Here is a 17,794-nt window from a genome sequence, read left to right on the forward strand (position 1 = left end):
ATACAAATGATTTCCCTCAACGTTTGCATCTAGCGCCTGTTAGTGGGTCCCGTGCATTGTTCACAGGACCCACAAACCTCTTTTTTCATCAAAATTTTCATTAAAAATGGGTCCCACGGCACTATTCACACATTTAAAAATTATTTTGCTACAGTATTTTCAGTTTTTAATTTTCAATAATAAACGGTATCTAAACAGAACCTAAGTCACGAGTGACTACTACTAACATTGATTGGTGTAGAGTAAAACTCAATTAAATGCCAGAGTAGCAACGACTTTATATAGATATTCTAGCATAAAATATTTGCCATAATTCCATTTCATGTGAGGTTAGTATGTTGGAGCAAGATCATTTTAGTTGTAATCATAAATAAACATTCCATCATTTCATTGGACTGTTTTCCATGCGTAGTGATCCAAAAATGTCAAGAATAAATATTGCAGCGTGTTATATCAAAATCGAACCAAAATTCAACAACTCTCCTTTTGTTTTAAGGTGCAAATTTACCAAATGGTTAAACTTGTTGTGAACAAATTGTTTTACACATTTTTACGCAATCCCCAAAAGCAACTAAAAAGTCACGATGTTCATTATAAAACAAATTGTGTACTTTTTACCAAATTCTTTATCTTCCACAGGTATATTAAAATCAAACATACAATCTATTGTAAATCCAAACTCTACCCATAACAGATGTGAATAACATTCATATTCACAGAAGTGACCAAAGATATTATTAATTGAATCTGGAAGTAAAAGATTGTGCATCAACCTGTAAAATGTTTCAAGCTTTTATATACAAGGAGAGTTGCTTAAGATGGTTTGGTCATGTTCAGAGGAGCGTGACTAATGCCCCGATAAAAAAGAGTGAGTTGATCCAAGTTGAGGGGGAGCCAAAAAAAACAAAAACAAAAAAAACAAAAAAAAAAACAAAAAAAAAAGAAAAAAAAAAGAGGAAAGCCAAAATTCATTAGTAAAAGTATTAAAAAAATAAATACAAAAGACATGTCAATCCCAAAAGTAGCAAAGAGTATGACTTTTGATAGAGTAGAATGGAGGAAAAGAATACATGTGGCCAACCCTAACAAATCTGTTGAGGATTCATAGCCAACTCTAGAATTTTGGAATTAAAGCTTTTGTTGTTGTTGTTGTATGTAACTCATTGAATGAAACACCTATAAGAGCCAAAAAATTGGCAGACTTCCCGAAAATTTTGTTTAAATGAAACACCTTCCGAAAGCCTCGACCAATATTTACATTCCCTTCCCAAAAAAAAAAATAATAATAAATAAATAAATAACTATAAAGCTGTTAAATGAAACACCTTCTGAAGGCCTCAACCAACATTTACTTTCTAAATCACCTACATATTACAACATGTTGATAAAAAAAAAAATTAAGCTGTTGATTTCTCCTCTTCAGATACATTCCTAGATAACTGTTGCAGGAAGTTCCCAAGCAGCCTCTGATCCAAAAACATATTAGGTATCTGCAAGAAAGAACTATTAAGTAAAGCCTACACACACACACACACACACACACACACACACACACACACACACACACACACACACACACACACACACACAAAAGAGAGAGGGAAAGACCTTTTCCCCAAAGAAAATTTTTGTATTATTAGCTATGGCCTCAATGAATTTAAGCTCAAGAAATTGCGGTGTCAACTTCAACTTGTTTGCTTCAGCTTCCTTCAGTAAACTAGAAATGTAGGGAGAGCAATATTATTAGTCATTTCTATAATACCGTATTCATATCTTTTAGACTGAAAAGTGAATGAAGCTTTCACCGGTAGAAATCTGCATCAGCCAAACTCTTTTGCCGAGCCATGTATATCTGGTTCTCAATTTCTTGCTGCTTCCTGACACTATCCTTTTCCATCAACTTCTGTTCCATAAGGATCTTGCTCACATTTGCAACCTTCTCAGCTTCACTGATAGCCATTTTCTTATTTGTCTCTGCCTCTTTCTCAACAACTCTCTGTTTCTCAATAGCAATTAAGACCTAACAAAGTAACATCAACATAAAACATAGAATGATGCACTCTATTAACTTCAAAGGCTTACTATATAATAAATTATCCAACATGTTTTTCATTGACTGGGTGTGGGTGCAAACACATGCATGTACAAAGTTTGGATATAAGTGAAAAAAGCTCAAAGGACCAAGGGTAACTGGTTTAAAGGGTAAACTCAATGTTCAGCCATAATTTGAAATAATAAACATACATTAAAAGCACATTTAATTCAGAAAGAATCTGCATATCAAGAATCATATGTGTGTGAGTGTGTGTGTGCCTATTTGCTTTGCTTGACTAACAGAGGAAAATAAAAGAAAGTAATTCAGGAAAAAGAAACTGAACCTTGGTGCGTTCCTCTTCCATCTGTTCAAAATTGCGCCTTATGCTTTCTGGGATTTTTGGCTTTGTAACGCGAACACTAATGATTTCAATTCCTGGAGCATAACGAGTGCAGTCACCCTGGAGAGCATCTTTCATCTTTTCATCAATCTGTGAGAGTTAAATGCTTTGTCAATATAACATGAAATAAATAAATAGAAAAGGATTTGATTACCCCTACACTAGCACACGGTGCCATGATGTTACACAACTATATGAAGTATAGTTTTATAAGGAGCTTCTTAATAATGCTGGCAACTTAACACCAACATAGATTCCCGAAGACAAATAATCCTTGGAAGTCAACACAGCACTACTTGCTGGGATTTTCTTGAGGAGGGATCAAATTGTTCAACTTTTAAGTTAAGATTTCAATATGCTTAAACAATCTGTCAGATTAAACTACTAAAGCAGAAGAAGAAAAGCACACTACTTTAAACAGCACTTGGAAAACTTCTTATACTGTAAAGCTAAATTGGAAGCTCCCAAAATATTTTCATTTATGGCTTTAAAGGTTATGTTTTCTTTAGCATCCATACTTGATCAAAAACATCAATGTAGACTTGCTGAAGAGAGTGAGAGCTACAAAATTGATTGATCTCGTGATGAATTTTGTCATATATCCATGTATTGTCATACTGCACCCCATAGTTCAGCAGAGTGTCATGCACATAGTCCTTGTGAAGCCGGTTAACAACCTGAAAAGGCATTATAATCAGTGCATATAAGCTGATCATTTCAAACCTTTGACCACTTGTAAACCATAATGTTAATAAAGAGCAACATCTCGTAGCTGTACCTCTATCTTCTCAAAGTTAATCATTACACCTCCTTTGGTACCACAAGGAATATCCCTCACCTGCAATTGTACTCACAGGAAGGATTTGAGCATTAGACTGACAAGATGAAATTCCTCAATTTTCATAACATCAAATTTTACCTGATCTGTCTGAAGGGTAATTTGAACAGGCTCATAATGGGTTATAAAAGGCAGCTTCAGATGAAAACCTGAAAATTAAGTGCATGCAGAAATTTCATAAGTTCTAGGAAAGCATCTACTGAATGAAAATCATAAAGAAAGGACCATAATCAAACCTGGATTGGTAATCGTCTTTAGAAGGGCACCTCCTCTCCAGTAAACCCCAACATGGCCTTCTGGGACTTGGTGCAGAATGGAAAAACCATTCCTAATAGTTGATGATGAAGGAATCACTATCTGTAAAATTTATATTCATGTCAGATATTTTCAAACTCAAATAAAATGATATGAACACTTATTCCAGTGTCTGAAATTCAGAATAAATCTGAAATTTTAAACAAACTAGCATTTAATAAGAAAATTATATAGTCACTCCATAAAAAAAAAAAAAAAAAAAAACACTAATCCACTATTTTCTTTTTTCAGGTCTGCCTCCCTGGCAGCTGCAATTACTAATAAGTAAAGGAGTGTAGCAAATCACAAAACCAGGCCAGCCTGCTAAGAACAACATGACAAGTTTTGATTGTTTTTAGTTTGGTAACTCTTTTGATCAAAAGACTAATTCAAAGTGGGAACTAAACACATTCCCATATCTTCAAAGTGGTTCTTTCAAAAACATGCCCTCCAAATCAAAATTTTAAATTTTGGTGTTTTCACATGCATGCAAATTTGACATTTTCATAAGCTGCATGTTAACTAAAACTGATTTTGAATCTAGACAAACTGGATGAATAAAACAACTTCACTTGAACTACTCTCATTTTTGGCTCAGCTTGTATCAAACTAAACCAGCTTTGTGGTTTGCAAACATGCCCAAAAACAATCAGGCAACACAATTACAAATAGAGTAATTTAGAAATAACTCTACCATCCCTGGTGCATACTCGATGCCACAATGTAAATTCCTTCTAAATTTTTTTCAAAAAATGTTAATAATTAAATGAAAATAGGCATTAGAACCACAGTTTGTAATGCAAGGTGAAATGGACAGAATAAAAGTCATCTATCTTACTCTTACTATATTCTATTTTATACTCCACCATTCGTAATCAACCACATGTCTCTTTTTCTTCTTATAAAGTAATCCACTTTTAAAATGGGGAAAGAAAAAAAATCAGACGTGTGACATATTGTAGTTAGTGGAGCTTAAAGTGAAGACTATGAATGGGATAGAGCGTTTTTATTTGTAATGGAACACCATTGAAGCATTCCTACTAGAAGCTATAGGCTATTATTCACTATGATGCACCTCTGTTATAATCTTTCAATGAGAATATTGATGCATTTTGAACCTGACTTGAAACAATGCAAGCCCACATAGAACAACAACTACCATCACCATAAAGGGAAACAAATACTAGAAATAATCTTGAGTCACATTTTTATACCAAAACAATTTGATGAATTATAGATCACACATTACAGATCCTGAAATTTTATTGAAGAAATTTACAATGCCAAGACATTGATTATAATAGCGACACAGATTTTATGAAAAATAATAAAAGATTCATTGAACTATGATTTAAACTAACAACAACAACCAGCCTTAATCCCAAATCTTTGGAGTTAGCTACAGATTTTCCTCCATTCTATTCTATATGAAGTCAAACTCTCCATTATTTCTTTAATTAATAATTCATTTTTTATTATTCCTACTAATGTAATTTTGTGTCTTCTTCTTCTAGTCCCCCCCCCCCCCTCCTCAACTTAGATCAACTCGCTTTCTTACTAGTGCATTAATCTCTCTTCTTTGAACATGATCAAACCATCTCAATTGACTCTTCCTCATATTTTCATCACTAGGGGCTACCCCTATCTTTATGCAGATTTCTTCATTTCAAATCTCATCTTTCCATGTATTTCCACTTATCCATCTTAACATTCTCATTCTAGCTACACTCATTTTATAAATATATGCTTATTAATAGACCAACATTTGGTACCATAGAACATAACTAGTAGTATAGCAATCTTATAGTTTTCTTTCTAACTTAATAGGTATTCTACAATCACACAATACTCCTCACGCACATCCATATAACTATCATTTAAACTAAGATAGAAACTAATCTAGGAGGCTAAGAAGCATGGATACTGACATATATAACATGGGACACAACAACACAACAATTCTTGAAAAATTAGAACATGTAGAAATATAGTAATTAATTAATATCTCTAGGTATATTTTAGACATAGTCTATGATTAATTCTAGTTTTCACACCAAAAAACAGCTATCAAAATCTTTAAAAACATATCTAAATCAAAATAATTTTTTTAATATGAATATTTTTTTTTTTTCCTCCTAACACCAATGTAAGAGTTTTCTAGCCATGTCCGTATTTGACATGCGTCCAAAACAAAAAGGTATCTTATGAATTGAATATATATATCTACACTCTCATAACGTGTAGATCCCTTTTTATCTCGTGCATAAAATAATTATTGGTCTGACATGCATACAGTCAGAGATTTTGGAGCATATATGTTTCTTCACTTAGAAGTATACATGATGAAGCATCAATTCAATTATTAAACAAGAAGCAAGCATGCTTTGATAGCAAGTCATATTTTACAACGAATCAATTAAAGCAGACTAAAAAGTACAAAGTGCTCCAGCAATTTGATTCGTTATAGATATTGTATTTATTATTAAAATTCGGACGAACATTGAAATTAACCAAACACTGCCGATTGCCGAATGTGAGTGCTGGAGAAAACGAATTGACATTGAAACAGAACCACATGCGTATTGCAGAATTAAAGAAAATGCGAAATCAATGTAGCTTTAAAATAAATGAAGATTGAAATAAGGATCATAGAATAAAACAGATAATGTGAGCGATCAGATGCTAAAGCAAACGCTATTGAAATCAGTGAGAGAATGCGATAATATTGAAGATGGCGATGAAAAACAAAGCAGCGGCAGTTTATATAGTTTGATATATAATACCATGGCGAAGATTGCGATGAAGGATAGGAAGAATGTAAGAATCGCAGAGAAACCGCCACCACCACCGCCGCCGCCGTGAGGAGGCTGTGGAGTTGCGGTCTCGGTTGATGTGTATCCATAATGGCGGTTGGTTATCGCAGAGTGTCAGTCAGTCTGTAAGGTAAGGACTCACGCAACTTCCGGTTTTATATCTAGTGAGGAGAATGCCAAAGGAATTTGGTGCTTTCCAGCTTTTAAGCGTGAAGTGTGAGAGGCTTTTTTTTTGGTCCTGTTGGAGGGAAATTGTTTGGGCGACCTCTACGTGGACTATGCAGCCATCGTCACCGTACTATTTGGGACCGTTAGGTTTATGATATATTTTTAATGTGATGCACATTACGATAATGTCATATTAAAGTTTTTGGTTATTTTATTTTATTTTTTCTAATATTACCGTAATCTAAAATTATAAAATATATCGTACACCTCAATCCCATCACATTTCTAAATAGTGTAATGTTGTATTCTTGTATTGAAATTACATTAATATAAAATTACAATAATGTAATATTATGGTGTAATATAGTATCATGACGAACCAAACGTCTCGTTCAAGTGATAGGCTTATTAGTTAAACCTAACACACTTGAGGTTTTAGAATTAGATTCAATACATTGCATATTATGGGTTCTTAGGATATTAAGAATGTCTCTTGGAACGACACTGAGACTCCACTTTTTTCTTTTTTATGGAAGGGACACCAATATATATATATATATATATATATCCGGCATAAGACATATTGTCTTCATTCTTAAACCTATGTGTGTTCGATCCCCTCATAACATGTGGGTATGTATTGGGCATAAGATATATGTACACTACTACTTATTTATTTATTTATTTTTGAAAAAATATATACTACCTGTGGGGCCCAATAATTTGTGGCCCTGGCCCGTTTATTTGTTGGGGCCCAAGGCCCGAGCCGAGGAAGGTTATAGCCCAGGCTCGGTAATACGAGTACAAAATAGCCTTGGGATACAGCCGAGGACGATTCAATCCTCGGCATGTCCGAGATCTCACCAGAAGTAAGGGCAAAAACGGTATAGGACCAGCTTGGAAGAAAATCTAAAATATCTAGGTTAATAGAGAAGGATACGCTGGAAAGTATAACGACTAGGGAAAGCTGCCCTTACTGCCATTCAATACTCTACACTTGACAGAGCCATACTCTTCAGCTTTTACAACCACCCCTAACCACTCTGGGTATGGGCTGATGGGACAAGTATCAGTCTGGGAAAAGTCGATCCTACATGTGGACGAAGGATGAGGGATACAGACTAGTATAAAAGGAAAAGTAAGCAATCTAGAGCGGGGGCTGGGAAAAATGGCCAAAAACCAGAGCCTCCCAGCCCGCCTCCAGGAGAAAGACTCCTAGGGCGAAAACGACTTAATCATATATGAACACCACGAAAAACCCACCGTTTGGTGATCAAGGCCTAGCCTTTCAAACTCACGCTCTATAAATGATATTGTTTGGGCCTTTTTATGTACGAACCCAAAATTGTTACGGTTCGTTACGAATCGTGTCCTTACATTTGGCGCCGTCTGTGGGGAAGGCTTGTGTGTTGGCATGGGCGGCAGGTCAAGACAGTTCCCTTCTAACGTAAAGTTCCACTAGGGGCTATATTTCTTTACTAGGGGCTACGCTTTGTAGCGTTAGCCACACCGATGGTTCTAAGGGCTCGGCCGAGGAGCCAATACCCTAAAACCAAGGTCCCATGTCATAGCCGAGGGGTTAATTTCCACAACTACTTATCAGTATCAAAATCAAGTTTTGGACAGAACCAAGGTATTGCATGGTCCTCGGACTCAAACCTATGGGGAAACCAACTACTTAGATGAGAAAACTGAGTTTTGGACAGAACCAAGGTATTGCATGGTCCTCGGACTCAAACCTATGGGGAAACCAACTACTTAGATGAGAAAACAACAAACCAAGGTATTGTATGGTCCTGACTCAAACCTATGGGGAAACCAACTACTTAGATGAGAAAACTGAGTTTTGGACAGAACCAAGGTATTGTATGTCTCGACTCAACCTATGGGAAACCAACTATTTAGATGAGAAAACTGAGTTTGGACAGAACCAAGGTATTGTATGGTCCTCGAGACTCAAACCTATGGGAAACCTACTTAGATGAGAAACTGAGTTTTTGACAGAACCAAGGTATTGCATGGTCCTCAGACTCAAACCTATGGGGAAACCAACTACTTAGATGAGAAAACTGAGTTTTGGACAGAACCAAGGTATTGCATGGTCCTCGGACTCAAACCTATGGGGAAACCAACTACTTAGATGAGAAAAAATGAGTTTTGGACAGAACCAGGGTATTGCATGGTCCTCGGACTCAAACCTATGGAAATGTCAGCTACTTAAGAAGAATTCTAAGTCGCTCAGTCATCGGACCACATACCAAAAAAGACTAAGGCTATGAAGGTCATTAGGCAGTTGGCGAAACGCCTTATTACTCAGCGGCCTACAGGGGTTGTTCATTTCTGGGTTATATATTTTCGGATGACTACCTCCTATACCGCACCGAGCATTCAGTTGTCATCTCGACTATTTTGGGGTAAGTGTTGGTTTCTCAGGTCGGCATTATTGTGCTAAACAACTCTTTTAAATTCATGATAATATCTTTTCCTTAGCAAGAGTTTTGACCCTAAGTGTCATTTGTTCAAAACAGTATTATTGTGCCGAACAGCACTCGTAAGCTCATGATAGCGTCTTTTTCCTTGATAAGGGATTTCGTCCCTAAATATTGTGCTCTCAGGTCGGCGGTGTTGTGTCAGACCGCCCCAATAAGCTCATCATAATATCCTTTCTTTCTTTTTTCTCAATATGGGTTTCAGCCCTAAATATCATTTATGCGGTTCAATATTATTAAAGTCGGATAGTTTCTATAAACGCAGAGTAAGATCTTTTTATTAACTAGGATTTCAGTCCTAGATATCGGTTAGAGGGTAAAAATAAAAAGAATTCTCAAGATAGTATGTCTATTCACGGCGTAACCATTTCAGAAATAAAGAGATAATGTGAAATAAAGCAATAACGACTTTTATTAATATATAGAGGTATTACAATGTACAAAGAAGGGCTTAAACAAGCCTATACAGAAGGTGGATTACAAAAACAATAAAAAAAAAAAAAAAACAACAACAATATGACAAATATGTAGTCAAATGTCTTTTTAAACTCGTCTCCGAAATCCTTCCAAACTCTGCCCCAGTAGCGCCCATATTGAGAGAAGGACTTTCTTCAGAAGAAGAAGGAGGAGATGAAGAGAAAGAAGGAGGAGAAGAAGAGGAAGAAGGAAAAGCACCAGGATGGATCTGGTGGTGGAAAGAAGAAGAAAGAGAGGCAAAAGGAGGAACCAGTGAAGGAAGAAAGGAAGAAGTAGGGGTACTTTGTCCCTGCGTCAGTCCTGACTCCTAACACGCTGGGTCCAGGTTAGATATGCTCATAAGGGAGCAGCTGGTATTGATAATGGGTGATCCCAGCTCAGCCGCACTAAAAGTTTGGCGCGACGAGCCCCTGCTTCGGATTTTGACTGAAAGGAGGGTGAAAAGTATCTTGAGTCTCTCCCATCCCTGCCCTGACCGAGCCATCTTTAGCTTTGCAAGAACGTAGCATTTCTGGGTAAGGCATGGTCTCTTCATTCCTACTCTTATCTTGGACTTGTTACGGTTTGAGATGTAAACAAGCAGATAAGGGAAACTCTGGGGGAGGCTAAGGATTCTCAGATTTTAGAAGGATTGAAAGGGTCTCTGTACAGGAGAAATAACCTCTTGCTTTTTCTTCTTATATGAAGGGCGAAACGGAAGGTATTTAATCTGCTCAGATTTTCAAGAAAATCTGTAAACAAGAATACACCCGTTCCACTTCCCCATACCGTCAATAACCGTCGAATTTAAAAAGGTCTCATAAAGGGAAATCATTAAAAGCGCGTTTTGGATAACGAAACGGCAGGAACGCATTATGAATGAATTCAGAGGAGTGTTTCGTAGACCGGTACATTTCCTGGGCAGATGAAGAAACACCAACATTAATGAAAGGCTGAGTTAAACGAGCCGTAATGAAGGCTTGGTATTACCAAAACCCTCCCCTCCAACCAAGAGGTCGGACAGCAGGGTTTTGAGGGGCTATTGTGGGGCCCAATAATTTGTGGCCCTGGCCCGTTTATTTGTTGGGGCCCAAGGCCCGAGCCGAGGAAGGTTATAGCCCAGGCTCTGTAATACGAGTACAAAATAGTCTTGGGATACAGCCGAGGACGATTCAATCCTCGGCATATCCGAGATCTCACCAGAAGTAAGGGCAAAAACGGTATAGGACCAGCTTGGAAGAAAATCTAAAATATCTAGGTCAATAGAGAAGGATACGCTGGAAAGTATAACGACCAGGGAAAGCTGTCCTTACTGCCATTCAATACTCTGCACCTGACAGAACCATATTCTTCAGCTTTTACAACCACCCCAACCACTCTGGGTATGGGCTGATGGGACAAGTATCAGTCTGGGAAAAGTCGATCCTACACGTGGACGAAGGATAAGGGATACAGACTAGTATAAAAGGAAAAGTAAGCAATCTAGAGCGGGGGCTGGGAAAAATGGCCAAAAACCAGAGCCTCCCAGCCCGCCTCCAGGAGAAAGACTCCTAGGGCGAAAACGACTTAATCATGTATAAACACCACGAAAAACCCACCGTTTGGTGACCAAGGTCTAGCCTTTCAAACCCACGCTCTATAAATGATATTGTTTGGGCCTTTTTATGTACGAACCCAAAATTGTTACGGTTCGTTACGAATCGTGTCCTTACACTACCATTTAAGAGACTTTTTTTAATATGAAAATTTTATTAGTTCAAAAATACTTCTATATCCCTAAGTTTAATTATATGTATATATATGGAGCAAGGGGCGGAGCAAGGACGGTGGAGGGAGAGGGGGCAGCTGGTCCCCTAGCTCTTTCTGAAATATCTCATATGTATTATTGTTAGTAATCTCTTAAATGCTTTACTCTCCTTTTTTTTTTATTTTTTTAAAATTTTTTTTTTTTTTATAGAACTTTACTCTCCTTGAATCACAAAATAAACAAAACAGGAAACAAAAGTTCCTGTCCCAGCTTAAATAAAGTGAAAATGACAAAGCTTACTGCTTACCCGACGCACAAAGCAGAAAAAAAGAAAAAGACACAAAACAATTAAACAAACAGGAAATTACTTCCTTAACACAAGATAAAATAAAGGGAAAAACTTCCCTTACGTGACACACACCACTCTGAGTCTTGGCTGTAAGCTAGCACTTAAATTTAGCAAAATAATAATAATAATCACTGCATTTTGGGTTTTTTTTTTTTAATTTTATTTATTGCATTTCAAATTATAATCCTATATTTTACATTTTTTTTTTCAATTTCTTGATATTTTTGTTTCAAGCAGTTGTTTTTTTTATTATGAACACAAATTTTAAATACTTTGAAAAATAGATATAAAGTTGAATTTAACTTATATTTTTAAAAGCAATCAACACAGTGAGACATGTATACAACTTTACAAGTAAATTTTTATACTCCTAATATTTTCAAATTGATTTATTTTTTCAATTTATTTTAAAGTTAACTTAGATGTCTACCAATAGTTTACATTTATTATAATTTTTGTATGACATTTACGGTTGTTTATAATTGATCATTTATTTTGTTGTTAATATAAATTAATAATTTTTTTTATAATTTTTAATATTACCTTTTAATTTTGCCCACACTAAATCGAAATCCTAACTCTACCGTTGTATAGGGTTGTAATGGCTTTGACAGCATGTCCACGCGGTTTCCATGGCATAGACAACATGCATTTACACATATAATGCATAAGACAAATAAATGTCTTCATTCTTATGGTTGTGTGGTTATTCTCCTCACAATGTGTGGGAACTGTATGATTGTAAATTTTTACACACAATAAGAGTAAGATTGCAAATATTTAATAGATGAGATTTTTTTTTTTTTTTTTTTAATGTGTTGATATCCAGAGAACTTTCAGTAACTAATTATTTTTTGATGGTTCAATAGCAATGTTACAACGGAAGAAAACGAAGAAGTTACCTTGTTTGGAGCTTGAGAAAATATTATGGACTTATCTTCTACTTTCAAAAGGATAATCCTAAAAAATACTTGTAGGTATTTATGTTTAATTCATTTTTTTTAATCTTCTAATCCTTTGCTAACCTTGACTTACATGCTAGATTCTCAAAAACACTTGATCTAAATGGGAAATTAACTTTAAAAGGAACCGTATTTTATAATATATATATATGATATAAATTGTTTTATTTGTACCACATATATATATATATATATAATTTTAGCTATTTTTATTTTTTTATAATTCTATATTTGCAATAAAAGATGGAGTATTTGAATCTCGAATACCTCAATTAAAAATATCAAAAATATTATTTAGTTGAGTTACGAGACTTTTGATTTGACTATTAAAATAAGATATATATTACTTTCTTTAATTTCTTTTATAATAACAAAGTGAAATTTTAAGATTATATAGGTATGTTAAATTGTGTTTGTGGATCAAGAATTTTAAGGTTAAAATGTCATTTCTGAAAATAAAAAATTAAATTCTTAGTACGTTTTCTCAAAATTTCCAAATGATATTGACATTACAACCATACTAAATCCTTCTTGCTTCTACCAAAAAAAAAAAAAAAAAAGGTTCCTTGCTGGCTATATTTGATAACGAGAAATTTCATTTAATTTTATGATTGATAACGCAAGTGCTATTTCCAATTTCACTGCCAAACGAAACTTTTTTTTTTTAATTACCAGATAATACTTCCAAACGAACAGTGATATTTCCTATGAAATGTATTAGTCTTATTGGAAAAAGCCAAAACTTTTTTTTTTTTTTTTTTGGAAAAATCTTCTTGAACTTGGTATCGAACAAATAGTGATATTTCCTATGAAATGTATTAGTCTTATTGGAAAAAGCCAAAACTTTTTTTTTTTTTTTTGTGGAAAAATCTTCTTGAACTTGGTATCGAACAAAATTTTTTCCTGATTATGAAGGTGAAATCATGAAAAGAATTTGGAAAGATACAAGAGACCAAGAGTACGTTTGAATCAACTTATTTACATTATATTTTTACTAAAAAGTTTTATTTTTACTAATATTTATGTTAAATGTGTAACAAAAATTTAATGCTAATTTATTGTAAAAATGTTAAAGTTAGATTATTTGAAAAAAAAAATAACAATAATAATCCAAAACAAAAGGCAAAACACAAAAAATAAATAAGCTTGGCAAAGACACTCTAACTTGCAAGTTTGCAATTGGAAAATAAATTCCTATATAATTTTTTGAATAAAGTTTAGTAACAAACTTGGTTATAGTTTAAAGCTGCAATTCTGCTTGATATCTTTTTATTAGGTATTCTATAATAGAGCATAACTAGTAGTACTATAACAATCTTATAAATTTTTTCCTAACTTAATAGGTATTCTACAATCATACAATACTTCCGACACTCTTTCCTGTAACTATTATTCAAACTAAGATGGAAATTAATCTAAGAAGCGATTTTGACATAACATGGGACACAACAACACAACAATTCTTGAAAAATTAGAATGTGTGGGAATATAGTAATTAATTAATATCCCTAGGTATATTTTAGACATAGTATATGTTTAATTCTAGTTTTCAAAACAAATAACAAGTATCAAAATCTTCAAAAACATATCTAAACTAAGAATAATTTTTTAATACAAAATTGTTTTTGTTTTTATTGGCATGTTCGTATTTGACAAGTGTCCAACACAAGAAGGTATTTTATGAATCAAATATATGTATCTACACTCTCACAGAGTATAAATCCCTTTATCTTATGTATAAAATAATTATTGTTTTGACACGAATACAGCTAGAGATTTTAATGTGTTTCTTTGTTTAGAAGTATACAAGATGAATCGCCAATTCAATTATTAAATAATTAAACGACAGGCATAGAGCAAGCTTTGCTAACAAGTCATATTTAACATCAAATCAAGCAAAACATAGATCCAATGAGGCCAAACTAATTAAAGCAGACTAAAAGGACAAAGTCCTCCCCTAATTTGATTCATTATATATATATATATATATATATATATATATATATATATATATTATTGTTAAAAGTACGAGGAATTGAATTTTAACCAAACACTGCCGAATGTGATTACTGGAGAAAACGAATCGATAATGCAGAAAATGTGAGGGATCAGATGCTAAAGCAAACGCTATTGAAATAAATTAAATCAATGAGAAAGAATGTGATGATAATAATGAAGATGACGATGAAGAACAAAGCGGTGGCGGTGGAATATTTATACATTGTGTTAAGAGTTAATATAGTTTGATATAAAATACGTACGTACCATGGCAAAGATGGCGATGAAGGATAAGAAGACTGTGAGAATTGCAGAGAAACCGCTGCCGCCGCCACCTTGAGGAGGCTGTGGAGTTACAGGTCTCGGTTGATTTGAATCCATAATGGAGGCTGGTTATTGGCTATTGACCTGTGTCAGTCAAGTCTGCCGTGGAGAATGCCAAAGGAACTTGGTGCTTATTTTATAGCCTTTATTTTCGCGTGATGTATGACCAAGGAAGTTTTTTTTTTTTTTTTTTTTAAGGGAAAATGTACAGGAAACCTCCACGTGGACTCATGACATGACAGAAAATCAACCATTACGAATGTTTTTGCGCCGTCATGGATTATCTCATATTCTGAAGCGTACACACGTCATACGTGTGTGTCAGTGTTGGTTTTAGAATTTTCCCCCAATATATTTGGAACAAAATTTAAGTACAAAATTAGTTGTAATTTTAAATTACGACCTTATTTAATATCTTTTTTTTTTAAAGGTGAATTTTGACAAATTTACCATTGAATTACATCTTATTTTTATATTCTCTAATTTGTAAAATTTTTAAAAATTAAAGATTAATAACTATGTCATCAATAAATTATTTAAATTGCAAGTTTTTATAGTTTAATTTAAAATTATGCATAAAATATAAACTTATAGGTCATATAGTAAATAACATTTGATTAACATAAAATTTAACATATATATTAAGAGCGTAAAGAACATGAAATTTAACGGTTAGATTTTTAAAATATGTCGTAATATTTATTTTATTAGGTAAGGTTATAACTTTAGGTTACAACCAATTTTGTAGCTAAACTTTATCCATATATTTAATAGTGTATTAAGAATGTCTCATTGATCAAAAGTAAGGATGGTGATTGGGAGGGTTGGTTTGGGTCACAATTCTTGAAATATTAGGATACAATTGATACGTACAATACTAGGAATACAACATTTAATTAATATCTCTAGGTATCTTCTAGACTTATTTTATGTTTAATTCTAGTTTTCAAAATAAATAACAACTATCAAAAATTTTAAAAGCATGTCTAAAATCAAAATATTTTTTTTAATACGAAATTATATTATTTTCCTCCTAAGACCAATGTAGGAGTTTTCTTAGCATTTCCGTGTTTGACATGTATCCAACACAATAAGGTATCTTATGAATCGAATATACGTATCTACGCTCTCACAATATTGTAGATCCCTTTATCCTATGCGTAAAATAATTATTGGTCTGACATGGACCAGAGATTTTTAGAAGTATAAATGATGAAGTATCAATTCAATTATTAAACAACAAGCATAAATCATGCTCCTTCTATAAAAAAAAAAAAACATAAAGCATGCTTCGTTAATAAGTCATATTTAACATCAAATCAAGTACCACCAACTTAAGGGTACGTTTGGTAAACTGTAATAGGCACTGTAATATAATAGTTATTCCCATGGTTAAGCTATTCAATAGTTTGGTTATGTTTTTATTACAAGGAATAGTCATTCCTTATGAATAGCTATTCTTTAAAATGAGGAATAACTATTTCTCTCTAAAAGGGTTGTAATAGTTATTCTTTAGTAGATGTAATAATTTCTAACATTAATATATTTCCAAATAAATAAACTTTCCATATCCACCTAACAATTATGGAAATAAAAAATCATCAAAAAATAACTCATCTCTCTAAAATTTAAAATATATTATTTTCTAGAAAATATATTTGTATAAATGAGATATTTCCTAAAATAGATCATAAGTTTTATTCTAATGTTACAACTCACAACCAAACTAATGAATAGGTTTAGTTATTCCATAACAACACATTTTATTCCTGGTAATAAAGATTACAATTCCTGTTGTAATCCACATTCAGTGTACCAAACGTATCCTAAGAATATCTGGGCAAGGGCGTAGTGCACTGGTCACTTCCGGTTGAGACTTGGTTCAAGCTTAATGTAGATGGGCGACTTTCGCCACTCACAAGTCTGTTGGAATAAGAGCTGTTATACGTGATTACACAAGAAGGGTGGGGGTTGCTTTGAGTAAGAAACTGTATGCCCATTTAGGCCCTCTGGAGATTGAAGCATAGGCATTAGAGGAAGGGGTAAGTTTTGCTTGGGACGCCAGCATTAGAGATTTGGTGGTAGAGAGTGACTCACATATTGTTATTGACACTTTAAGGGTCATGGCACAGCACCAGTGCGGTGTTTATTGAAAATGTCATTAAGGGACACGGAGCAAGTTGTTAGAGTTCAAACGCATACTTATTTCCAACATATCTTGGCTTAATATGCCAAACACATTGACAATTATGTAACATGAATAGAGAAAAATTCTAGTATGGTTGAGTCCATTTTGGTTCAGGATGTATTAAATTTATTTTCTTTTTAAAAAAGTTATTACAATTTTCTTATAAAAAAAATAATTAAAGCAGGCTAAAAAGCACAAAGTCATCCACTAATTTTTGATTTATTATAGATATTATTATTATTATTATTATTATTATTAAAAGTACTGCGATATTGAAACAGGATCATAATTCACACAAAACAATAATGCGCATTGCAGAAAGAAAATGTCGAAATCAACGTAGTTTTAAGAACTGAAAATCAAGGCGTAGAAGATGATAAAACAGATGATATGAGGGATCAGATGCTATAGCAAACGCTATTTAAATCAATGAGAGAGAGAATGTAATGGATTGGTGACTGGTGAGGGTACAGTGATGAACAAAGCGGTGGCGGTGGAATATTTGTTGTGTTAAGACTTAAGAGTGATAGTTTGATATATAATATCATGGCGAAGATGGCGATGAAGGATAAGAAGACCGAGAATAGTAGAGAAACCACCGCCACCGCCTTGAGGAGGCTGTGGAGTTACGGGTCTCATTTGATTTGAATCCATGCGGTCAAGCAAGTTCCATTTTCTTTTCTCTTTGGTGTACAAAATGCGATAGAATTTTTTTTTGGTATTGATAGTTCTT

General features: G+C 33.8%; 1 protein-coding gene across 1 annotated transcript; it reads right to left on the minus strand.

Annotated features, from left to right (window-relative positions):
• Nucleotides 1-1,342: 1,342 nt before the first annotated feature.
• Nucleotides 1,343-14,930, minus strand: LOC115978950 (erlin-2-B-like). Its single transcript, XM_031100880.1, has 9 exons — nucleotides 14,817-14,930; nucleotides 3,510-3,630; nucleotides 3,355-3,422; nucleotides 3,214-3,273; nucleotides 2,954-3,112; nucleotides 2,379-2,525; nucleotides 1,806-2,020; nucleotides 1,609-1,717; nucleotides 1,343-1,490 (listed from the first exon to the last, which is right to left on the minus strand). The coding sequence occupies exons 1-9, from the start codon at nucleotides 14,928-14,930 to the stop codon at nucleotides 1,398-1,400; spliced, it is 1,086 nt and encodes a 361-aa protein (XP_030956740.1). The 3' UTR covers nucleotides 1,343-1,397.
• Nucleotides 14,931-17,794: the final 2,864 nt, after the last annotated feature.

Source organism: Quercus lobata, chromosome 3 (genome assembly GCF_001633185.2).
Source record: "Quercus lobata isolate SW786 chromosome 3, ValleyOak3.0 Primary Assembly, whole genome shotgun sequence".
Lineage (NCBI taxonomy): Eukaryota > Viridiplantae > Streptophyta > Magnoliopsida > Fagales > Fagaceae > Quercus > Quercus lobata.

Excerpts from the sequence above, each read along its gene's own strand:
- LOC115978950 (XM_031100880.1), bottom strand. The coding sequence starts at position 14,930 with ATGGATTCAAATCAACCGAGACCTGTAACTCCACAGCCTCCTCAAGGT. Across the intron at positions 3,274-3,354 it reads TTACCCTTCAGACAGATCAG|GTGAGGGATATTCCTTGTGG; the intron begins GTAAAATTTGAT and ends GTACAATTGCAG. Across the intron at positions 3,113-3,213 it reads TTAACTTTGAGAAGATAGAG|GTTGTTAACCGGCTTCACAA; the intron begins GTACAGCTACGA and ends ATGCCTTTTCAG.